This window comes from Larus michahellis, chromosome 7 (assembly GCF_964199755.1).
Source record: "Larus michahellis chromosome 7, bLarMic1.1, whole genome shotgun sequence".
Classification (NCBI taxonomy): Eukaryota; Metazoa; Chordata; class Aves; order Charadriiformes; family Laridae; genus Larus; species Larus michahellis.
In genome coordinates this window covers 8,939,707-8,964,818 of record NC_133902.1, presented here as the reverse complement: position 1 = coordinate 8,964,818, position 25,112 = coordinate 8,939,707, and the positions used below count along the sequence as shown (strand labels likewise).

Genomic DNA, 25,112 nt, shown 5'->3' with positions numbered 1-25,112 from the left:
GGATTTGAAGGCCAGCAGGTGAAGCGTTCAGGCTTTACCTCAAAGGCCTGGAGCAGGTCAGGCTGGGGCGGCTCTCGGGGCCTGTGGCTGCCCGGAGCGGGTGGGAGCACAGCACAGGGTGAGTGTCCCTTACCTCAGGAGGAACAAATGACTAGAGGGTTTAGCTCTTTTCAGCAGCTAGCTAGGAGCAGATTGTATAGCCAGTTATCGTTTAAGTCTCTTTTTCCTGAGGCTTGCTGCAGCATGCTTGTTAACACACTCGTAAGTAATGCTTCAAATGTGAAGTACACGTTAACATAGGACCAAAATATTTTTTTGTGGTTTGTTGTTTTAGTTTACTTACACCATTAATCTGTGTGCTTGGGGAATGCAATGTGATTCTTTAAAGCATAAGTGTTCCCTAAAACATAGAGATTAATAAAAATTTGCTAGTTTTAACACTTTCCACTTTCTTATGTGAATATTAATCATACCTGATTAATAGTTTTACTTCACAAAACCCGCTAGTTATCAGAGACGTACCTATGATGGTAGTGGAGTTAAATTAATTGTGATAGTGATAAAGAGGTTCCTTCATATGATTAAATTGTGTGAGCAGTTCCAAAGGAAATAAATGACTGACGACGAATTTGTGCGTGCCCCTGTTATGGCTGAGCTGGCAGCCTTTCCTTCTCGGCAGCTGGTTCCTGTCTTGACGGGGGGGGGAAAAAAGACCAGCAGAACTCTAACAGTACAACTGCATTGCTGAAGTGGTACCAACAAATACCTGGTGGTACAGTATCAAGGACCGTGATCTGTCTTTTCTGTATGTCTCTCTGAAAACTGAACATCACTGGACTTCTATACAGCATGTGGTAAAGGAGGCTATAAATGTGAAAACCTGTTGCAATTCCTAAAACTTGAGTGCAAACTCTTTTTAAGAATGGGTTTTGGTTACTTTTTGATGGCTCTTTGAGAATGTAAACAATAGAAGTTTTACAGGAATTAAGACAAGGTTCCTTGTTAAAACTGTCTCTGTAGCATTTTGAAATGTTAGCTAATATTCCAGTCTGGAATTTTAGTAGAGTTTTGCAATCATGTCACAGTTTTAAAAACACACTTTGCTTTTTTTTAAAAAAAAAAAGTAAGCAAGAGTAGATTTGGCTTACAGCCATTTTACAGTATTATGTATTGGAAGAAGAGTCAGAATATTTATTTAGAACTTGTATTTCTAGCTGTCTGTTTGATGTTTTTATTGAAGTTGATAACAAACTGCTAGTATGAATACGGTGTGAATGAAGGATTCTTTTGGTCTCTGCTTCCTTTCCAGCTCTGGAGAGGTATGGTGTGGTCTCGGGGACGATGGAAGGATGTAGATACAAAGCAGGTTGGGTAGGCCTGGCCATAGGGGTGAGGACTGGATGGCTTTTAAAATTCTCCCACACATTTTTATTATGGACTTTTTTTCTTTCTCTGTTATTACAAAATCTTTCCAAGTAGTAAAATCAAGCGATAGCCTAATAGTCATTGTATGGAAATGGGTTCTAAATGTATTTGCAGATTAATGTCTCAGTGGGATTATTCAAGTCCAAATATAGAGTGTCATCTTAATATTTTTTTCAGTTAGGTACATTACTGAGTTAATTGGATCACATGTCTTTAAACAATTGATTTTCAGTAGCGTTTAATTTTTACCGGTGTAGTTGCTAAAAGTCAGTCATCTTCAACTGCATATTGGGAAGAAAAGGGAAGGAAAACATTAACTGTCTTGTTCTTGCCACTGGATTATAGCTGAATTTATGGTCACAAATAAAGTGTTCGGTGATATGGGAAAATGTCAACCTTTTTCTAGCGTAGATTGAAAGTCTTGTGATGATCACTTATTGAGAAACGTTCATAGACAAGTGCAATTCTGGTCACTAATGTAGGAATCAAATCTCTGTAGGCTCCTTAGAGTTAAAGGGTAAAGGTACAGGAAGGGGCTATACAGTCTCGCTGGAGCCTTCTCTTCTGCAGGCTGAACCCCCCCAGCTCTCTCAGCCTGTCCTCACAGCAGAGGGGCTCCACCCTTCGCAGCATCTCTGTGGCCTCCTCTGGCCCTGCTCCAACAGCTCCGTGTCCTTCTGCTGTTGGTGCCCCAGAGCTGGAGGCAGCACTGCAGGGGGGCAGAATCCCCCCCTCGCCCTGCTGGCCATGCTGCTGGGGATGCAGCCCAGCATGTGGTGGGCTTTCTGGGCTGTGAGCACACATTGCTGAGGCATGTTGAGCTTATCATCCACCAACACCCCGAAGTCCTCCTCCTCAGGGCTGCTCTCAATCCATTCTTCACCCAGCCTGTATTTGGGCTTGGGATTGCCCAGACCCATGTGCAGGACCTCGCACTTGGCTTTGTTGAACTTCATGAGGTTCACACAGGCTCCTCTCAAGCCTGTCTGGGTCCCTCTGGATGACATCCCTTCCCTCCAGTGTGTGGACCGCTCCACACGGCTTGGTGGTGTTAGCAAACTTGCTGAGGGTGCACTCGATGCCATGTTTGTCCATGTTGCCGACAAATATGTTAAATAGTGCTGGTCCCAGTACCTTCCCCTGAGGAATGCCTCTTGTCACTGGTCTCCATTTGGGATTGAGCCATTGACTGCAATGCTTTGAGTACAACCATCCAGCCAGTTCACGGCAGCTGAAGGGAAACACTTATCTTATGCTTCCATATGGAGTTCTGTCAGATGCCAGTGTTGAACAACCCACCCTAACAAGTATATCTTTCTTCCACACTGGGTTTATAAACACTTTTATTTGGTGTCCCTGGCCTCTGTCATGCTGTGAAGTTAAGACTGTCAGTTCAGCTGCTTTTAGGCACTTCATGCTGTGAAAGTTAAGGGGGACAAGATCCTGTTGATTCATACAGAGGTATGTTTAAGGAAAAAAAAACTTTAAAAAGAATATTAAGGAAACATGAAACTTGCAGACAAAGTGCTCAACTTCTAATTGACCCTTTGTTTCCTCAGTACAGATCTTTTACTTGAAAGTGTTACGTATTAGTTGTATGAATCACTCCTCTTTGGAACAGGGCTGCAGGATGAATTAATCGTGTACTACTGTAAGTCAGTGCTTCCTTGTATTTTAATGCCTCTGTATATGAAGCATAAGGCTGCCGAGGGGAACCTCATTACAGAGCTGGCTCATGAAACTTTGAGCAAGAGTATTTTGTGAGTAGCTCAATGAGCTTGAGCTGTTTGATGAGTGAGTTGGCAAAATCTAACCATAGTAATTTAAACTGGGCAGGTAGAGACACTGCTTTAGGTCCTGCCAGAGCCCAGTTTGATTGCAACTAATTTGTCATCCCCAGTGATGCATGGAGATATGTGATTGGTGACTACTGCTGATGAAACATGACAGATCAATTCTAATCTCTTACTGGTGAAGACAGTTATTCGTGGGGACATGCATCTGTCTCTTACTATTTTATTCACAGTAAGAGTGCTGTAAAGCAGTAGCAAGTCTGCTGTTTGAGTATCAAACACGGAATGCTAGTAGAGCTAGATTTGTCAGGCGCTCTTAGTTAAACTCATTTAAAAACTACATATAAAAGTAAACACTCTGTGTTAGAAACAGAGGGCACAGGCTTGTCCCTTTTTGAAAATCTGCTGTGTCAAGTTTAGTCTTTTCTGACTCTTGAGAGTTTTATTTTCCCATTGGATTTGCCACTTGCTTTGCAGGGGTATAATCTTTTTTACAGTACTCTGCATAAGGGCAAGGGATGGAAGACAATTTGTAATCAGCCGGTTCTATTTCTTTGCTCCTCAGCAGTGTTTTAAACTTAAATTTCACCACAAAAGATGATATCATATTGCACAGTATAAAATGTTATGGTCCAGTTCCAGACCTAGGCTTTTTGGGGCTTTTCTTGTACCACTGGAACTAACTGTGAAAACGGGAGATGCTGACTATCAGGATAAGTCTTTTGATTTCATGGCTGAGTATTGTGCATAAATGTCCTTCAGCACTTATTCATGTAGTTGTTTGGGTTTTTTTAACCCTTTAATGCAGAAAAAGTAACATTAAGTGGAACAAAGCATAATAAAGTGCTTGCACAGATTTGTCTCTCCACAAAAGGGGTACTCTGAGCTGTACTATTGATAATTTATCATGTGGGTGTTTGACAAGCTCACACATACCTTCATATACAACTCTGCAGATACAGTCCTCAGTATTCTGTAACATCCTGTAATATTTTATTCATAAATCCTAATGCTGAAGCCCTTAAGGTGTCGTGAACTTGGTACTAATGTCTGTGAATTCGAGGAGGTTTGGTTAGTCAGATAAATATCATGCTCTAAATAGACTGTGGTCCTAACATACAACAGAATAAACATTAATATACACAAAGTATCATAGGATTAAAATTCCAGTTGGTGTATATTAGTCCTTTTCTTTGCAAAGAATAATTTTCCACAGTTTTAATCTTTAAAACATTTTCTCTACAAAACTGGAAAAGAAGAAATTAATCTATTAATAAAATTCAGTGAGGAGCAGGGGGAAAGAATATTTTGTTTTAACTGTGATTACGTATAAAGGTTTGTATCTTCCAGTTTGCCAAGGATGGCAGTATGCCTTCATCTAAGAGGAGGGCAAGGTTCTGCTTGTCTTGTTGAATGAGGGAGAAATCCCTGTCCTGCTCTGGGCAATGTATTAATAAGAAGATAGGGAGGGAAAAAAAATCAAGTCGTCAAACCAAGTGGATGACCTAGAATAAGCTTGTAAGTCTATCAAAAAGGCATGTTGACCAAGATGAGCCTCATCTTTTTTCTTTAAAGCAGCAGTGTGGGAACTTGGCTTCTTTGAAAAGCGATTAAAATGATGGAATGGTACGTACTTCAGTAGAGCTGCACTGATAGGACTGAGATACGGGGTAGGGGACAACTGGTGTAAATGACAGATGGTGTCACCTAAGATAGTGCATGTCTGCGATGTTGGAGATCGGACTCTACAGGCACTTATGTTGCTTCACTGGCCTGTCAGCCCTGTTTGTGGCTCTTGCGATGTAGTTTTTGTGGTGGTCATGCTTTGCAGTTGACAGCTTTGCCCCGAGTTTGTTCAGTATACTGCGTATACAGAGAGGATGGTCATGATTAGCATGGGGGCTTGAATTCATCCCCTTGACTGTCACCTCTGAAACACTGAACTCCATACCCTGTAGTGCTTTCTAGCCAAAAGTGTTTTCTTTTGAATTTTCTGAAATAGTTGCTGAATTCTTTGCTCGCTGCAGAGCTTAAGTGTGAGCTTGGCATTTACTGGCAGTGCTCGGGTGCTTAAAGTTGATTTATACTAATTTGCCATTTGCAGACTTTGGCCTGATTGTTTAGCTCTTTCTTCTCATTTTCCTTCTTGCTACTAAACACCAGTTGCAAGAGGCAGAGGGGGGGGGGTCTTTATCCCCTGTGGCTTTTTGGAGAAAGTGACAGTTCTGCAGTTCTCTCTGTTCTACATTTCTTTGCACCAGAAATGACCCTGCTGCTCTTTGTCACCAGTGTTTCCTTTTATCCCTCTCCTGGCAGCTGCTCTTTCTCCATTTTGATGTTGGAACAGCAAATGAACTCCCTCTGAAGCAAATGTCATGCCAGTAAAGACGTTGAAGCAGCAAGAAAATCATCTCTGTCTCTGAAGACTGAATTGGAGACCTTTGTGAATGAGATGTTCTTAAAATAGCTCCACAGCATGTTATCTTCCCTAGAAGGTGGAGAATTGAAAACACCACCAGAAGCCACTTGGTTTTGTGTGAGCAGAATCCCTAATGTTTTTTGGAGTGGGGAGAGAAGCAGGTTACTTCCTTTTCCTCCAAATTAAAATAGGTACAATAACATCCAAGCACTTTGTGTTTCTGCTGTATTTTTTTATTCAGTGAGGGGGGAGAGAGGAAAGAGGCTAAAACACCAGTGCTTATGATATGTTGAATTTTCTGGATTGTAGATTTAATCAGAATAGAAAATATTGTTGCTGTGGTGGTATTTTTTGAAACACCATCTTGCAGAGACCTGACTTCCTGCTCTGGTTGTCCTGCAGTTAGCTTTTTGTTCTGTCATTGATGCCAGTGACAACAAATTGAACAAAGCAATTGAGTTGATCTGAATTGATTGTGTTGGTTCTCTCATTGTATGCCTCTTGCTAAGAGCTTGTTTGCAACATCATGGCTAATGGTCATGATTATTTCTTGTCCTGCATTCAATTACACTGAAACAAAGTGCTTGCAACAACTTGCTCTGTCAGATTAGCTGTATTTTGACCCAATAATCCATAGGTATGATTAGTGAAGTCCTGGGTAGGAGGGTAAACCTTCAGATTGCTGAAGTCTTGCAGGTGATAATGTAGATGTAAATACCAGTTAATTTTGTTTGCCCTAGCTTTATGATGATAGTACAAAGTCCAACCTGACTCTAATTCCTCTTCCCCCCACTTTATTTCCAGTTTGGATAGCTTCTTAGTGTTTTTTCATGTAATGACTGATTTTGTCTAGCATAATAGCTCATAAATCCTTCCCCGTGTCAGAGTTCCTTGAGTCTTGTAATAAAGCATATGCATTCAGTATCAAAAAAAGAACAATGCGTTATGGAAACCCTTAAACAAACAGTAATTTTTAAATTGTCATCTTTGCAGCGGCACACCTAGCCATTACAGCAGGGCAATTTTGAGAATGCAACTTAAACATTGTTTTTTCTCTGAGGTACAGAGTAGTGATTATTCCCTGTGGTCTTGCCAATATTACTATATTTCTTTGTCATACACAAATAGTTAAGACAGGAATACATCCAGGACCAAAACACCTGGAAACTAATAGGAAACAACAAACCTGCCGCCTGGTTCATGACAATGTTTCACTCCAGCATTGTCTTCAGAGTGTGATCCCAGTAAACTGGGATAATGTAATGCTAATTAAACTTAAGTTTACATAGAAAGTTTGTTATAATTAGTGCAACTCAAAGCCTGTGCTTTATTTGGCGATCACAGATGTGAAAAGCAAATTTCATATTCACTCCAGAATTACATCCGTATATCTGATAGTAGACTTTAGTAATGTTTATTTGAAATGGACTATGTGAAGCCAAATCCTCACCTAGTTCATGTAAATCAACACGGCTTCTTTCAAACTGACCTCTGTGCTCGTTTTTGTTTTGGGTCTTTTTTAGAAGCAAGGTTCCTTAACTGTGTTATGATGGAAATAGTTTAAAGATCATCTTTTTGTGCAGTGTGGTGTATGGAGCCATTCAGTGCTCTGTTTTCCATGTGCTTTATTTAACTTCTGTCAGGTCGTTCAATGGATGTTTGTACTAGTGCTACCTGCCTGAGCCTGTTGTGTTTGTGCAGAGCTGGAGAACCACCTGTCCAGGTTATTAACTTACAGGGGTTATTTTCTACCATAGGCTTACATACCTTTTGATGCTTTGAGCTCGTGTCTGTTGCAGGAAGGTATTTCATATGTAGAGATACTAAGTTACATTACATATTGTGGTGTTATTAAAGGATCTGTTCAGTGGAATTTCAAATAACTAATAACTAATCTGAGGTAATCAACAATAAATGAGTCAAAAACTTTTTGCCTTTACTATGTTTTTTTCCCACAGTATTGTTAATAACAGAAACCAATTTCTCCAGGCAAAAAAACAGTGTGATTTTAATCTGTGGGGGACAGTACATTTATATACTTTTCCAAGAGTTGCGTCACCATTTGCTACTTGTTCAAACATGTCACATGTTTAGTGACCTTGTTCTTCTATGTGATCCACTGTTGCTGGAGTGAAAACTAGCTAAAAATAATACCAAGCCAGAAGTTCAGTAGAGTTGCTCTAAATGACCCTAGCTGAGGATCTGGGCAACCATGGCCTCTATGGATAGCAGAGTTTCTCAGCTAGTGTATAGAAAACTGATTAATGTGTGATAATAAAACCAATGTGGTTCTAGCCCTATGCAGTCTATTACAGTTTGGATATGTTCTTTGGACTGCTGTTGCGTGCTTTCGATTCACTTGTTTTCTGCAGCGTACCGCTAATATTAGTGGATTATTTAATTTGGGTGGTGTGAGTATGGGCACAATTATTTGTTTATGATGTTCTTAAATATGGTGAGTAATGTCAGGTGTAGAGGTAAAGATCAGGAGACTTATCACTCGGGACAAATCTCTGTCAGTAACATAATTTATTCCGCAGTTTTATGTTGGGTGAGCACATTTGCTTAATTCAGCATTGAGTTTACATGTCATGCAACTCAGTTGTTGTCTTGATTCAAACCTACTAGCTAAGAAAGCTAAAGGGTTAGAAAATAATCTTCATTTACATGTAACCTGGGAATTACTGGTTCAGGTGATTGGAAGGTCTGTTGCTTTAGTTAGACAACAATCATTATGTTGTACATGGAGAATTTTGTCAGTTTAAGAGCTGTTGCTGATATTTTTCCACCCAAATGATCAGCTTTGTGTGTTTGATTTACTGATAGCCTCAGGAGACCCCCTGCCAACGTTCACTCTTAGCAGCAGAACGTAGTAGCAGGTACAGCATGATCTATTTTGGCTATAACATCTCTTGTCTCTTCTCTCAATACATTGCAGTGCTCTCTTTCTGGAGTCTGGGAAACTGAAACTTCTTTTAGACAAATTGTGCAGATTAAGCAATAGTCCGTGCGAGGTACCTTTTGAGAATTCATTAGTTATGCTGTTGTTTCACATAATCCTTTATTTGAAATCAGATGTTTTTGAAGAAAATAAATCTTGTGTTATGTGCACTTTGGAGCAAAAAACGCACGCCTCACGTGACATACATATTAACTGCTTTTATCCTTTACATTATAAATAATTTAATGAATGGAGTACCTGTCTTGCTTATGGAATTGAGTAATTTGTATAGGAATGGGCAGTAAAATTAATCAGGAAAAGTCTGATACAACATTTTGCCAGAAACATGAAGAGAATCTTCTACAGGTCTGTGAATATCTGAATACTTTTATTTTTCTTGGACTCAGTGGAAGGGAAATTGATAAGTAAAAGTACTAGATGCAAAAATGAAATCACTAATTGAAAAACATGGACTTTTATAACAAACAGTTTCTTAATTATATTCATATCATAAGTTTAACTAGGAGAAGTATTAAACATTTGATGTCTTCAATTTTTCACCTTCTGTGTGAAGGTAGAGGTAACTGGTGGAAAAAATTCGCATTACTGATAGAAACACAAAGTTTTCTAAGTTCTCTTAGTTGTTTTAAGACCGTTAATGTTTTTTCTAATCCTGTTTTTTGAGGTGGTAATGTCCCTTTAAGGGTTTTCTTTACCAGATCAATTCCTTTCCTACTAGGAGAGCTAAAGCTTTTCATCTGTCCATCCAATTTATCCTTCTGGACTAAATTTCTCATATCAAGATAACCAGCAGCAATATTCCCCTCAGGAGATTTGTATCAATTAGTTACGCATCACTAATTTCTGTGGTACTGGTGGACCAGTCAGTTGTAAGAAAGCTGGTTTGTAAACAGTTATGGCTGTTCAGGGTTTGTCTTTTCCGGTGAGGATTTTTGTTTTGAAATACATCTTTTACATGGCAGCTATTGAAAGCCTGCAGACTTACACATGTGCGTGAAGAAATATGGGGTGGCTTTAGACAGCTCCTTCTGGGATGTTAATTGCATACAGATTTCACATAGGACTAATGAGGGGCCATGTTATACACAGCTAAGCAAATTTATTCTGAAAATATTTATGATGGAGAATGTCATCCAAGACATAGAGGGTTCTCAAGGTACAACAGTCGTTTGTAGCTGTTGCATAAATCTCTTGTCTATGGGTGTGCATGTGCTTGTGCTCACTGCCGCTGTGATGGCACTCTCGTACATGCATCACTCGGAATTCCAGGCATTCTAAAGGCTGCTGGTAACTTTTCTTTTGCCCTGTGGTCTTGATGATATTCAATTTAATTCACTGTAAAGGAACGTGGGATGTAAATAGTCTGTAAATGAGACTCTGGGATGACATAGTAGCAGTCTGGCATTAAAAAGAAGGGGGTGCAGTCTGAAGAGAAGCTGTGTCTGAGATGACAGTCCCATTCAGAAGCCCTGTTGCAGCCTTAGATACCAATGTATATGATGAAGAGATGGCTCTCTTGTTCCAACATGCACAAAGCCTTATTTTTGCAGTGTGATGCTATGCTGCTCAGCAGATCCTGGAAGATCTATACAGCATCAAAATGTTCGCATCTATCGCATGTAAACCTTTCTGAATTGCTTCTACTAATTAGTTGGACATTACTTAGGTTCCTGTTGTGCTGTAGAGGACATGGATGTTACCAATTAAGTGCTTGGCCTTCACATATGGTGCTTCTGCTGCCTGGAAACATTGTTAGTGTCTTTCATTGCATAGGTTTGTGCATGTATTTATTTCTGGGTTTTGGGGTCTGGTTTTTTTGTGCCATATGTGACGAGACAGACTTGGTGAGTGCTAAGCAGGAATGAATTGTGTGTTATAGTCTGTAGCCACAGCACTGGCATGGCTCGTACCCTGGTATCTCTCCAAATCCTCAACATCACTGACCATTTAAGAAAGTGGAATGAAACTATGCTGCTATATTGATGTGAGTGGCAAATGCAATCTAGCAGGAAAGCAGGTTGCTCCCCAGCTGGAATGCAGACCAGGCTTCAGTTAATCCCTCCCTTAGCCAGAGAAAGGTGGTTTTAATCTATTTATTATGCATTTGATTGTTTTTTTCAGCACTGATATATCTGCAAATGCCATAGGACTGTTACAGTCTCTTACAATCCATTTGCCGTATCAGCAGATAATATCAGAACATGGAGCTGTTTTCAATCGCTCAAGTCTAATCCCAAGTAGTGGCACAGGATCTTGTGAATTGCTCTGGGTCTATACAGAAGTAAATGACAGTAGAACATGTCATTTTTAAGAACCTGCTACCAGCCGTCTTAGGAATTTTTTTTAGACAGCTGAATTTCTTTTCATTGATGTCTAGGACAAAACTAATTTGATATGATTATTAGAGAAGGAAAATTAAAAGGACAAAATCATACAGGAAGCTCATTAAAATGGAAACACTGAAATAACTGGGTAATTGGGCATTGATTCTGTCCTCACTCCCTCGCTCACTTTATGAGCAGTTTTGTATTAAAAGTAACATGTCTGCAGGATGATGCTCCAACATCTGTTATTGCTGAAACAAAACAATTTGCTTGTTTTTTTTTTTCTCTCCACATTCTTCCAACATCTGCATGTGTAGATCTGTCCTGTATGTTAATCATATCTAACACTGCTCCTTTCCAAGGAAAATGCATCGAAGGGTATGGGATCCTATCTTTGGGGGAGTGTTTTGGTGTGGGATTTTGTATTGCCATTTACTTTTATTAGATATTAGGGGGCTGGCTGTGAAATAGAATAACGTGAATGGGGACTCAGAAGGCTACTACATGAAGCCCATGCACAGCTCTGTTGCTCTCAAGCGTGTTTATGTGAAACAAAGACGTTCACAGGCTATGGCCTGTCTGTCTTCTGAAATGTTAGTGTCACCTTATGTGATTAAAGCTATGCAAATAATTTTCCTTATTTGCTGTTCTCAGAATGTTTGCAGGCAAATCACCATTTTTTTAAAAAAAGTATTCCACGTTGAAAATGATCGATAGTTGTGTTGGGATTCTGTTGGGTTTTTTTACTTTATAGGTTGATCCGGTAAATTGATTATAAATCTATCTTGCTGAATGTTTTCTATTTCAATAGCTCTGGCTGTGATTATTCTGATAGGAAGCAATATATTTTCTTTGTTTTATGTTTTGGATAATTGCTAAAATATATATGGTTGCATGTGCCAATTTTAAGATTTAATTTATTTATCAATGTGACTTTATTGCTTCTCCTCAGTATTTGTAATATAAAAATACAACTGCATAAAGGTTCATAGCAAGAAAATAGAAAAAGTTAAATGATAGATTTGAAATAGTATTTGGAAATCTTTTCTGATCTCTAATTATTATGATGTTAATTGTCTTCCAGTCTTCAAACTATGCTTTAGTTGGGAAAGTACATGCTTAAATCCATTGCTATCCAGGGAAATGCTTAAGCTTAATTTTAAGCATGTGCTTAAGTTATATTAGTTAAATGACTCATAACTATTTGCTTAAACCCTATGTAGCGTTTGACTAAATATATTGGAATTGCAATTTAAATACTGCAGTAAATAAGATAAATATGGGTGTTGGTTTTGCTATGAACTTATCACTGATTTTGACTTTTACATTCATTCTGATGGTATACAGTTGAAATCAGAAAAGAATGGAAATTTCAACTAATTTTTTAATATGCTGAAATGTATTAAGTTACACAAAAGAATCCATATTATAGTAATCCTGCCTGTATACAGGAAAAGAGTACCCAGTGTGCATGGCAGATGGTTTCAAAGGAAATCCTCGAGAGCTAGGATTAAAAAGCAATTTTCAGCAAGTTTAAAATGGGTCTCCATATTTGGGTCACAGATATTAACTCTTTCATTGCAAACAAATGAAGTAGAAGTCTTGTTGGATTACTCAATAAAAGGTGACCCGTACACATTGTAGAAGGAAGAAAGGAGAATATCAGTAGATTCTGCTTCTGATCCTGTTCTAATACCAGTGGGAAGTAGAGGTGGGATACACAGGGGCAGTGGTGTGTTGCAAGTAAATAGGATTCATCATTCAGCTAACAAACATTGGCAACCCTGTTCAAAATAATGTGTATATGGCTTCAATTTTTGTCTGCACGCTGAAGCAAATTTAGATAAAGGCAAGCACAAAAGTTGAAGAATGAAATATAAAGAGTGATTTTTGTTCTTGGTCTTCAAAGTTTGGAATTTTCAAGGAAACCCAGGGTATACAGATGGAGGTACCTAAATCCATTTCGTTTCAGATTTCTGAGCTCTGTTGCTGTCCCTGCCAATTTTCATTGATTCCACTGGCCTTTGGATCAGAACTTCATATTTTACACTGCAGTAGAGATGTGTGGATAATCCTGCTCCTCTTTCTTACCCATCACTTCCTACTTTAAACTTTCTGATAAATAATTTCCTGCAGACTTTTACCTGTTTACCCTTAGTAAATTATTCTTAATTACTGTTTATTAAAGTGTAAAGACTTTACATATAGCATTTTTCTATTCCTTTTAGATATGGCAAGCATGCCTGGTACATGATAAATAAGAAATTGAACAGCAATACTTTTGTTCAGTCAGAGACAGGAATGAACACGGGCTCCAAGTTTTGCTTGGAAGTATGTCTGCACTTACAAATGGAAAGGAAACCCATGTTTTCTTGAACGTGTCTTAGGGGCGCACTAGAACTTGCTTTTTTATTTTACTTTTTTCAAAGGGTTATATTCTAAAATCAACGGTACCACATAAACATTGTTCCAGGCTACAGCTGTTTGGTGTTGGTGTTTGAACATTTAGAAATATCGTCAATATGGTGCCTAAAAGTCACTGAGTGCAGATGAGCTTTGTATTCTAAGAGCAAGAGAAGACACCGGGCTTTTAGTTGGTATAAATAGCACAGCAAGTTGGAGATTATTGGCTTTAACTAATTTATACCAGCTAGTAATCATGTTAGGAATGTAATTCACATTTACATCAGAGCTCCTTTATGCGCATCTGGCAATGTAAAGGAACCTCAGGTTTGACATGAACTAACTTTTCTTGCAAAGGCTCATCTATTTCCAAAGTAGAAATTTGAGTTAGACCTTAAGCAATATTTATCGCTCAACAGTGAAATATAGCAACTGCTACTATTTTACTGTGTTCTCAAAGCTCAACTGGGTGTATTTGGAGTATGTTTGGAAAGCCTTCTGAGCAAAGATGCCTGATGCTCCGCTAAATGAATTATAGAAGTAATTACTGGTTTAAATTTCAGCCTACGGAGAAGTTAATTGCATTGCTCTTTGACTGTTATGTTGGCTACATGTTAACAGCAAAGGACAATCTACTTCTGAAAGGGCATCATAAATGTCCTAGTGGGATAACTAACTGCAGGTATATCTACAAATTGTTAATTAACAATGCTAAATAATAGGCGTTTTCTTCAGGACTGATCCAAGGCAAATATCAGAGGTCCTATCTGCTATTCAGAAAAGAAAATTCAGGTGATGGATGAAAGTAATGTTACAAGGCAGCTTTCAGTCTTCAATTCTTGTACCAAAGCTAGAAAGCTTCAGTGGACTTCTTGGAACTCATGTTCCCAATATAATTATGTGCCTTCAGAGGGCAATTATGAGTGCCTAAATTAGATATCAAAAACTGAACATCTCAAGCTGTCATCAACCATCATATGTCACCAAGTTATGATGCTATTAATAGTCGGAAAAAAAAAATCACCCATGACAACAGTTATCTTTGATCTGCATGTTTGTAAATGTAGTTCAGAATTTTGCCTTAGATTTTTCAAAGACTTGCATCTCTCAAAGGGAGACATAATAGATCAGTTCAGATCCTCCTGTCATTGATATCTTCCAGGACTTTTGTTTCAAGTGGTTCTTGAAAGTTTCTGTGAAGTACCAGATGATCTGAGATAAGACCTGAGCCAGATGTCTTTGATAGTCAGAGCAGTCCATTCTCTTGACTTCAACATACTTATGATCAAGTTCTAAATAAAGGAATTAGAGCTGACTTTAGAGAATTACTTGATTTCCTTTTCTCACTGTACAGTCAAGTGTTCCATAAAGCAGGAGGTTCTCGTATGGAGTCAGCTGTCACATGGGTCAAAAGCAGTTTTTTGTCAGGGCAAACAGAATGTGAGCAAGCTCATGCAGATCACCAAAAGATTAGACAGACAGGTGTAAAACAGAAGCCTGAATCTCTCCTGGTGTAGAGTCATCCAGAAACTACAGCACCCTGTGACTCTGAAGCCACGTGTGATATGCTGTTAAAATGTCTTCAAAAGAATACTGTAAAAGGGAAGATTCTCAAGTGTTTGTCTGCTAGAGCTGTAAGAATGTTCTACTTTGGTTGTGCATTGTTTATTTTCAGTTAAAATAATAACTCTCAGGGAAGTAATTCCTAGTTTTCTGCAGCCCTCTTGGGGATACCCTTTGGCAGTGAAGGTTGGTACTGAAGTAGGGTATTGGTCCAGAAATTATTCCCTTTGTTTCTCCCTGCAGGAGGGTACTCGAGCATTTTGAGATGAGATTGTCCTGCTACAGCAGTGGGAATGGAAAGCCAAATAATCATCCAGGCCTAATACTTCTTAAATTTTACTGAGGAGCTACCAGGCTGTCCTACTGTTGATAAAGGCTTTTTCCAAAGCAATGTTCTGCACTCTGACAAATATGTAAATCTCAGAAATTATCATGTCATTGTACAGAGTTCTGAATGCTAGAAACTATGGCTCTTTAAAGGAGTTAAATGCTTTCTTACCTTCAGAAACTCTTAACAAGAAATATTGAAGGTTCAGTCCCACTGAGTGCTTTGGAATTTCTCTTTACTTGGATCTTTGTTGTGTATATTTATTAAAAAGTGTTTTTTGACTAGATTACTGAAAGCAATAACCTATTCATATCAAGGCCATGAATTTATACTTAATGTAACTAGTTAGGCAAAAGTGAAAGCTTACATACTGATAAATAGTGCTATAGATGAGCCTCTCTGCACTTCTTTATTGATGGTACTTTAAGTAGCAAGTTGAGGAGAAACAGATAATGAAAATTGATTCTTCTCTGCAGGTCTCTCTTCCTTACCGTTGGACTTCAACAGACCTAATCTGTGAAGATAATTAAAGTTCCTTTGCTCTGAATGCTGTAAGTGTGTGTTTGTTTGTTTGTTTTATGGAAATCATTAGGAGCCTATTTGCCTCACATAGGGGGAAAAATGTGAAGATGCCAAATCACAAACAAATGGTGGAAATGAAGTTGGTGTAATTTGTTACCTGACTGTATATGTTTGCAGGAGATATTTCTAAACAGCATTTTGTATTCAGGAACACCCCGTCTCCATTCTAGTCATGCTGATAAATGCAGTAGCAGAACCCCAATTGCAAATATACCAAAGGAATATTTGGTAATTCCAAAGTAAAGATACCAAAGGAAACAATATTTTCATACTTCTATCAGGACTTAAAACTAGATTAGTAACCTCAGCACGGTGGAGGGAATTTGCTGTTGCAGTGTGTATTCTATTTGGTTGAGAATAAACACTTGAAATATCAGTATAGCATCTTAACCAGAATATCATGTAGAGAAGTTGGAGGGGTGAGAAAACTTGTGAATGAAAAATTTTCCCATTGGTAATGACACAGGGTGGTGGCCCTGGTTGTTGTTTAGCATAACAGTTGTTTGAATTTCAGGCGCCATGATAGCGTAACAGAAGACTTAAAATACATCTTTACTGTTTAATAGACTTCTCACGGGAGCAGACTTGCCTGCTTTAAACCCTGTACATGTAGAAGCATGGCTTCTGGAGCATCTGGGATAATACCCCCCCATAGTACATGGAATCCAGCAATTGTGTCGGGGAGGCTACTGCAGGGAGGCAGAATGTGGGTAGGAGGCTGGAAACAGAATGCCGTGGTTTTGACCTTGTTTCAGCATCCCTTTAATATCCCTAGGACACAGCTTTCTGATTCTATAATTAATAGTTATGCATGTTGCTAATGACACATTTCTTATTTCTACAAGAGTGTCTTTAAAACGGTTTATATTCTTGCACCAATGAAAACATGCAAAGAGCTCTTCATACCCCCATTTTTTTCCCCCAAAGCTGTGGGAACAATTTTCTGGCTTGTAGAACAAAGAAGCTAGAACAAATTACATAGCCAACATCTGCACCTGGCTCACTTATTAAGCGAATATTTGGCATAGATGCCAAACTACCTTCTGCCAAGAGAGCCTTGCTGATACAGTTGTTCAGGGATGAAGATGTGATAATGTCTCTTCCTTTTTGGTTTGCCAAAGCTATTTTCTTGATTTGTCAAAGTCAGAATTTTGTTGGAAAGGAAAATGTCTTTGTGCTTTTAAATATCAGAGGTTAATTAATGGTTCATCAAACTTTTTCTAACCAACCATGTTCAGATTGTGATGGTGTATCACTTTAGTTCCAATGGCAGACACATCACATATGGGTTGCCATTTTGATGGCTTTGAATGGTAATCTGACCCATAAAAACTGAAGCATAATATGCAAACTGATTTTTTTTCTGGCCTGCCCTATTCTTGATGCCATCTGTGTTAGGATGGAAATGAGCCTGCTCAAAATGTGGTCTGCCAGTTTTAAGCAGAGTGGTAGTGCCAGTCACAGATGGATTTAAAAGAATAGCCTCATGTGAACAAGAAGAGAAGGAAGATTCTCCTGAGAGCAGGAAGTTTCACTTGAAGGCATATTATGTCTGTTAAATCCTGTAGCGTGTGGAATGTCCATCAGACCTTTCCGTGAATTCTTCACATGGATTAAGCGAACTAAACTTACTTGCTCAAGGGAAAACCTTGAGCTTCCGAACATGGTTCTCCCTCCCATCACTACCTTCTATTGCTGTCATCCATAATGGGATACAGTGCAGGAAGCTGACAATATCTGATCCTGTCAGGTGTTTGCAGTGTAGCCATTCAGCAAAACCAATCACAGTAAATTATTTCATAAGTTTTGTAGATAGGTGTTTTTAATCTGCCATAAGAATCCTATTGAAGTCATAGCATTCAGAGCCTTGGGCTGCCATTTCTGAATTCCTCTTTTTGACAATTAACAAAAATCTATGTTCTAGGTGAAGGTGAGTACCTATCTGTTGCTGATGCATCTCAGCTCAAAAATTAAGTTAAGAGCCTGTGCTCTGCAGTTAGAGGTTCAATGACCTTGTCTTATGTGTTAACCACAAGTGTCTTGGTACTATTTATAATCCAGAGAAACACATTAAGTGATTTTGACTGGTTAGGAATATGGTCTACAGAAATCTCTGATTTTTTTTTTTTTAATCTCTTTAAATCGATTACATTGTTTGAATGACCATTTGCTTTTGCAGTAAGGAAGTATGTAAAAGAAGGCACTCATCGATGAATTTCATGTTCGTGACACACTTGAACATCCCTCTCAAGTCCTCTTTAAGCCTTTTATTTCCAGGCTAAATAAACACCAATTTCAGCAATGTCTCATCTACATCTACTCCCTTTAATTACTGCTGTTGAGAGAAAGTTTCTGCCGATGCAAATGTGCTATTTTGTCATGTCACATCAAATTGCATCAGCCTTATATTTAGGAACAAAAAGAGGGGGAGGCAGAGACAGGATGTGGCTACAAATGGAACCAAAGGGTTTTCTTAAATATAGGCTGAAAATAGACAATTGAGGCAGTGATGCTTTTTCAAGCAAAAATCCATGAAAGGGAAAATCAAGTCTGTGACGACAGAAATGAAAAGCAGGGCTGGGGGTGTGCGAAGAGGGAGTTCTAGATGGAGGCGTGGGCTGGTGTCAGGGAAAAGCTGATGAACTTCTCATGTACGCAAACACCCCTTGCATTGTCAGATTGGTGTGAAGTGGTTTTAGAATATGTTAGACCACATACATCTCCTCTTGTTCCTTCTCTGTTGGCTAAAAAAGTTCCTAGCCATGCTTCCCTCTGGCATGTTGCAGGGCATGCACCTTTCTAGTGCTTTGTATAGTGTAATAAATTCTAGTAGCTTAGTAGGCCTTCAGAGTGCTAATACACAGGATTGATAGACTCAAAATATCTTTAAACATGAATTAACCCTTAAAAGGCTCCTGCATTGCAGGACTGTTGTTGTCCATCTATAGCAGACAGCTGCCTTGAGCAGCTCAGTGACTCCTGTGTAACACTCAAGCCCAGTTGTTCAGGCTGCCAGCAAACATAAGGTTTTGGGGTTCAATAGAAATTAAGAGAAATGTGCAGATTTACACCAGCCAAGGATTTGGGCTAGTGACTTTAACGTTGGTATTTGCCTTGAGAAACTGTGGTAGAAAAATGAAGGCCTCCAAATGGAGTTCCAATACAGATACAGTAGCAGTATTCCAGATTCTTATGTTGGACACAAATTAATTTATTACAACATACACTCTTTCAGTTTACTTCTTTTAACTATTTCCAGCAATAGCTCTCAGCTCACTAAACTGAACTAAATAGATTGTGTCAGATTGGCATTGAGAAAATTTGTAGTAGCTGTCCAAATAAATGTAGGGCACTTCAAATAATCCATCACACTAAATTTACTTTTAAATGTAGTATCTCTTCCCAAATAGTATTTAAAAAAATTGTTGTTCAGGAAAGTCAGTTTGGTTCTTCAGAAAAACGTTATCAGCTTCCTCATGGAAAACACTTTTTGCCCTCTCAGAACTGGGCAGAAAATGATCTATTGAAATCAAATGCATAAATTATGCATGTAATACAGCTTGCTTTGAAATGATGAGTCTGATCAGAGCCTGATGGCAATTAAACTGAGTTCTGAGAGATCAGCTGTGTTTGAGAAGCATCAGAACTCGATGCGGATGTGATCTGTAGGCGTGCTAGCAGCACCTGCTTATCAAATTAGAAAAATACTATTCATTTCTTACAGCTAAGCACTTGGATACTCTCCTCAGAAGTAATTGGTGATGTTAGAGGTAGTATTTTTTTATTCTTGCCACCAAGGATAATAAAAATGCGGTAGAAGCTTGTATATTTACAGCGTTATGGCAAATGTAAGTCAAGTAGTATTTCAGACTGAAGCTGGACAGGGAAAGGCATCCAGCTCTTCATGGTTTAGATATTAACAGTCCTCTAAAATATTAAACATAGTGATGCTGTAATTGAAACTCTTAAATTCTTTACAACTTGAAAATAACAACCCATGGTGCTAAATCCATATGCACAATGAAGCTTGATGGAAACAAGGCAAAGAAAGGTTTACCCCCGGCTTTATGCACAGAGCTGCAGTGTGTGGTAGTCGAGGGGCACAGGCCCAGGCATGGGAAGAGGCACATACTACTGACATCTTCTCTGCTGAGCGGCACCAGGCTTGTGTCTTTGACTTGCCTGTGGTATTTGGTATCCTGTCTGTTGTGATTTCTGTTTGGTAAATGCATCCCCTGTCTGTGGCATCTGACTAGACCGTGAATGGCAGTGGAACAGTCCCGGTGTGCTCCCTCCTGGAGTGGAAGCAGGAGGTGAGAGTGCTGTAGAGATTCTGGTGATATTTAAAGCATTCATTTGCATAGAATTTCTTAATTGTCATTTTCAGTGTAATCCACTTCCCATGACTTAAGACAATCACATCTGATTTTTTTTCCTTCAATGACTTTTTTAGTACATGAGAATTAAAGTGCCTCAGTAAAATATGTGGGTTTTCATAGCAAGGAATGCATTTCTGTTATACTTTTTCAAAGCAAATCACAGAAATATTCAATTGGGAAGGAGAAAGATAGATGTTTTTATAGTTGGGGTTTGTTTGTTTTGAACTGAATAAGTCTGAAAATACTAGATAAAAACTGCAGATCAAATGAAAAGACTCTGTAAGCATTCTCCAGATTCTTCATCAAAAAAACACCCAACTGACAACACTGCAACAAGAAAATGTTCTTAATTAATGTCTTCAGTTAAAGGAAAAGCATTGTGGATCCCTTAAATATATTATTAAATCTGTATTGTTTAGATAATAGGACGGGGAAAGACACTTGTGCTGAGTGCTGTGTCAAATTCGTCAGGGCATGTTTTAATTCTAGTTCACTTGCTGGATTTCACAGCTATTTGTCTGGGTATTGGGGTAATTTGGAGGGTTGAGTGAAGCCAGATGACTGTAATGAACTCATTTTGTGTCTTTGACTCGTTCTGGCAAAAAAAGATGCTATTTATGGGGTATTTTGTATTGTTAAGACTTCTGTTCCTCCTGTCTCTCAAACTTTCTCTGGGCCACTGTCTTTGCGCCATCACCAATAATTACATCAAATTAATTCAGCATAATTGAGTTAATTATTAGCACTGGAGGTTAACAACATGACTTCAATTGAACCAAAGCTTTTATCCTCCTCTTACTGAGGTTTCACAAAATGTAAACAAATCTGAATCATGGATGAAACCTAAGGCAGCTCCATTTCCATCAAGTGCTTTTGCCAGTCAGAAGAACTCTCCTGCCACATTCATTCACTCAGATGGGTGTTGATAAATGTGCTGTCTGCTGCAGGGGGAAAGGAATTCTGTGGCATTCTGTATCAACATCCAAGCGCTTTAGAAAAAAAGGAAAAATTTAAAAAAAAAAAAAAGCCATTCAGTCAAAACCAGAAAGATAGAATAATGATTAATAAAAATTCTTACATAGAGAGGATATTAAACCTGGTTTAGCTGATATACATAAAGAATTAAGACATAGGTTCCAGAGATTCAGAGGATAACTTTTTGAATTAGCGATGCTATTGTGAATCACTGTGTAAGGCATAATCAATAGCATGATTCCTTGTATAAGGTGGTAGTTTGAGAATCAGAAGATGTGGTTTCTATTCTCAGCTCTGCTATTGACTAATTGTTTGACTTTGCATCAGCCACTTAATTTTCTGGAGCATGGTTTCTTTTCTCAGATATTTTCCATCTTAGAGATCCAAGAGGCTAGGGTTGTCTCCTTCTGCTTGTGCATCCATGGTCTAGGCACAGTGCAATGCAATATTTGAATCACTGGTGTCTCGATGTACCGATCAATGGATCTCTGCACTGGGACGCTCAGAACTCTGCCTTTCCCAAGGGTAAAAGCAAGCTTTTGCCTTTAGTGCCAAGGGCTAAAATTGAGCTCCAACTCCAGCTTTCCACAAAGTGCAGCATGTTGGTTTTAATCCATTGTAGCAAGAGCTCAGAGCTGGACACTCAGTTTAAGTTTTTGGCTTGAACTTAACTCTGTAGCATTAAACATAAACTTTTTTTTTTCCTGTAACTTCTTCTCAGCCAGAGCTATAAATTAGTTACTCAATATAGTTGGTGTGTTGTGCGCAATCAATTAAAAGCAAGCTCTGTACCTCAGAAAACAAATGTCCTGCAGAGTTCTATAGAGTGTTTTTCTTGTATATCATTCTGGCTTAATGACAAAAATATCCAAAAGGCAGTGGGGGAAGTGAAAATTTGAAGAAATCATGTGCCAGTTGTAAGATTATTTATATATATTTTTTTACCTGGCCAACAGGATATCCAGGATCTATTTTTGCTCTTGGTGCGTTATGTGGAAGATTAAGAATATTATTTCATTTCTTTCTGTGTGTCTTTTTGGGGAAATTAGTGCTAAAGATATTTGGTTTGCATTTATACTTGATTTGAGTTCTGCAAGTTCTGCATTTGGTAAGGATTATTTAACAATAGTTGAATTTTCTGGGACAGACTGCAGAAGTTGGATGAAACTCTGTCTCGCTTGAAAACTGCTTACAAGATTCTGGGGCAAAGTGAAAGTGAGTCTGCCATTGACCTTCTGGTCCTAGGTTCAGATGGTATTAGGCTGGAAAGAAATAAGATTACCTTTTGTTTTGAAAAGGTGCAATACAATATTGCTAATAATATAATGTATAGCACTATTATAGTGTTACTAATCATGGGATAGATATCTGTTCTAAGCAATAGACAACACTGGCTTTAAATTGTAGATAGCTCCTCAGTTCTGAAATTTGTAAGAATTTTTTTGAAAACATTGGGGTTTTTTTCATCTTTCTACTTTAACTGATGTTAATTTAAATCTAGGTGATGATGGGAGAGGAGCAGGGAAGTCACATTACTAATGTGGCAATTCTCAATGTATGCTTTCTGTTCTCATCTAAATCATGCCTGTGACTGTGCCATGAAAATAGATGACAGCCGCCTTCTGCGCAGGGGTTGCTGGGGTGCACGGGTACCCTGGTAGTACTGCAGGAAGAATTATGCTCCTGGGAGTCAGGTTGGTACTATGAATGACTGCAGGCATGTTAAAGTTGATGGAGCTGTGCTAGCCTGTTGATTTTATTAGAAGTCTGATCTGTTGGTCAACTTTTGAAGACTATTTAGAATTTACAAAAGTGTCCTCTTCCGGCACACAGCTTCTGTTTCCCTTTTGGAAGCCTCTATTAAATCAGAATAGGAGAGAAACAACAAGGACTGAGCTAATATAGGCAACAACACATTTAGTCCTGCACTGAAGCAATGTGTAGGCCCGCAATTTAAATACATTACACTAGGTAATATCTGCCATCACTATATCAGCTGTAGTTTTAATTACTTCCCTCTTTTAATTGGATCAAATCATGAAGCACTGGAATCAATTATTAAGCAGCCCTTTCTGGAGCCAGGTCCCGATTTCCTGCATGATGGAGTTCCTTCAACATTTTCTCTTCATCTCAAAAGAATATCTTATAACTCTAAAATAGCAGTGTCTTATAATATGTAGAGGAAAATGGTCCCTGAAGGAACAGGGGCAGGCATGGTGAGCGTGCAAATCTCATACTGCAGCCAGCTTTGTGAGGAGCTCTCTCTTGTGGCATCCCACTGCAGCCAGCAGAGATTTTTCAGGGACAAGGGTCCTTTCTCAAAACCAGTTGCTGGACTGTGAACTCTTTCTTTGCAATAAGCTTGTTGCTAGCCAGAATTTCCCTTTGTTTTTCTTATGAAACAGATTCTCTTTGAGCTAGACTAGGTCATGGAGAGTGACAGTAAAGGTTTTGGGAAAACTTGAAATACGTCTTTAAGACCTCAGAAGTGTTCCTAAGATATGGCGGGCATCTGCCCACATGATTAGCTGTTGGTATGGTAACAATCCCCGATTAGAGAACTGTACAAGTTAAAATCCCCCTTAAGAGGCTAAAGGCTCCCAGACTTAAATGTCCTGTAATAGTCCTGCTTATAAACATTTCTCCCGTGAACAGGCTTGTATTTTGTTCAAGATGTGGTGGGCCAAATTCATCCATGGTATAATTCCACCACAGACAGGGTTTATGGCAGGGAAGGTTTTGTCTCAGATTATTACTTGGATTGAGAGCAAAGGATTGGAAGATTCCATCAGGTGTGGATTTGAAATAATGAGACAGCAAGTTGCTTTTGATGCTGCTGTAAAGGATAATGTAAATTGGGAAGGACGATTACAGGGCAAACTGTAGATACCAGGGCATTGTACAAGTACCATCGTCATTAGTCTAGGGATTATGTGGTATTGTTAGGACTGGAAAGGATGTGCTGCGGTAGATCAGTAAAATGGGAGGTCATACGAATGCCCCGTTATACTGCAGGTCAGTATGACTGTCCAGTTCTCTTCTCAGAACTGTCCCTTCTGGGCTGTGGTTCCCTATTGTGTAGGTGTAACCTGCACTTAGAGTTATTTGCATGATGTTCAGGTGTATTAAAGCACAACTTCGGACCTAGTTTATCCAGAAATTTACCACATTCTCTCTGATCGCCCCGATGTCGTTATGTACAGCTCTAGCAATCTGTCATGCTTTAGCAATCTGTCATCCTCTAGTTCTACCAATTCTAATTTTACATTTTCAGGGAGGCAGCTGCTGATAATGGTGCATAGCATTAGGCCTAATGCTGATGCTATAGAACTGCAAGAAGGATGCCCAACCAATGGTGATTCCTTGTCAACAAACAGATCTTTGAGATCTGTCATTTAGCCAGTTCTTAATCCCCGTATGCTCTACTAATACTGTGTAAAGCTAATGTTTCACTGCAGGGCTGTGCCCCAAAATGTGCTGCTGTGGCACTGTCATTTGACGCTGCTTCTCTGCCTCATGCATCAAACACAGCACAACGCGGAGAAGAACAGAGATAGAATTGAACAGAACAAGACTGGCTATCATCATTTGTGCGACAGGACTTTACAGATCATATTTAGAAAGGACAAAATCCACAACAATAACAGGCCACAGCTCGTCAGAAGTGATCACATCAAAACAGCAGATCTTAATAAAAGCCCAGCATGCCAGAGAGATGTGTTTATTAGAAAGTGACTTCAGCATTGTACATGCTCACCCATACACGAGACGGGGTCTATCTACAGGGCAGGCATTGCCCAGGGCTGCAGGACGTTCCGTAGCTCTGAGTGGATGTGACTTGGTAGGGACGGACGTTTGCTGGTTTGCCTGGGGCAGCAGGACCCACAGAGCTGGCCTTGAACACAGCGCGCTCCTCACTCTCCTGTGACCTACTAGGGAATAAAGGAAATACTGTGCAG

The 25,112-nt window shown here is 39.0% G+C and overlaps 1 protein-coding gene across 37 annotated transcripts in view; it reads left to right on the top strand.

Moving 5' to 3' along the window:
• LYRM9 (LYR motif containing 9) overlaps positions 1 to 25,112 on the top strand; it is a 41,162-nt gene that overhangs the window by 703 nt on the left and 15,347 nt on the right. For 6 of the 37 annotated variants that reach the window (XM_074594239.1, XM_074594232.1, XM_074594233.1 and 3 more), the window contains exon 2: positions 15,694 to 15,768. The exons of 6 other annotated variants lie outside the window; for them this stretch is intronic. Coding sequence is in view for 3 of the 31 variants with exons in the window: in XM_074594202.1 (XP_074450303.1) it covers positions 22,762 to 22,847 (86 nt within the window). In the remaining 28 variants the exon portion in view is untranslated. Of the gene's footprint in view, positions 1 to 10; positions 119 to 4,793; positions 4,845 to 5,534; positions 5,829 to 15,693; positions 15,769 to 16,365; positions 16,506 to 22,654; positions 22,848 to 25,112 lie in introns of those variants that run through there. 25 more of the 37 variants (XM_074594234.1, XM_074594236.1, XM_074594218.1 and 22 more) reach the window with 12 other exon arrangements.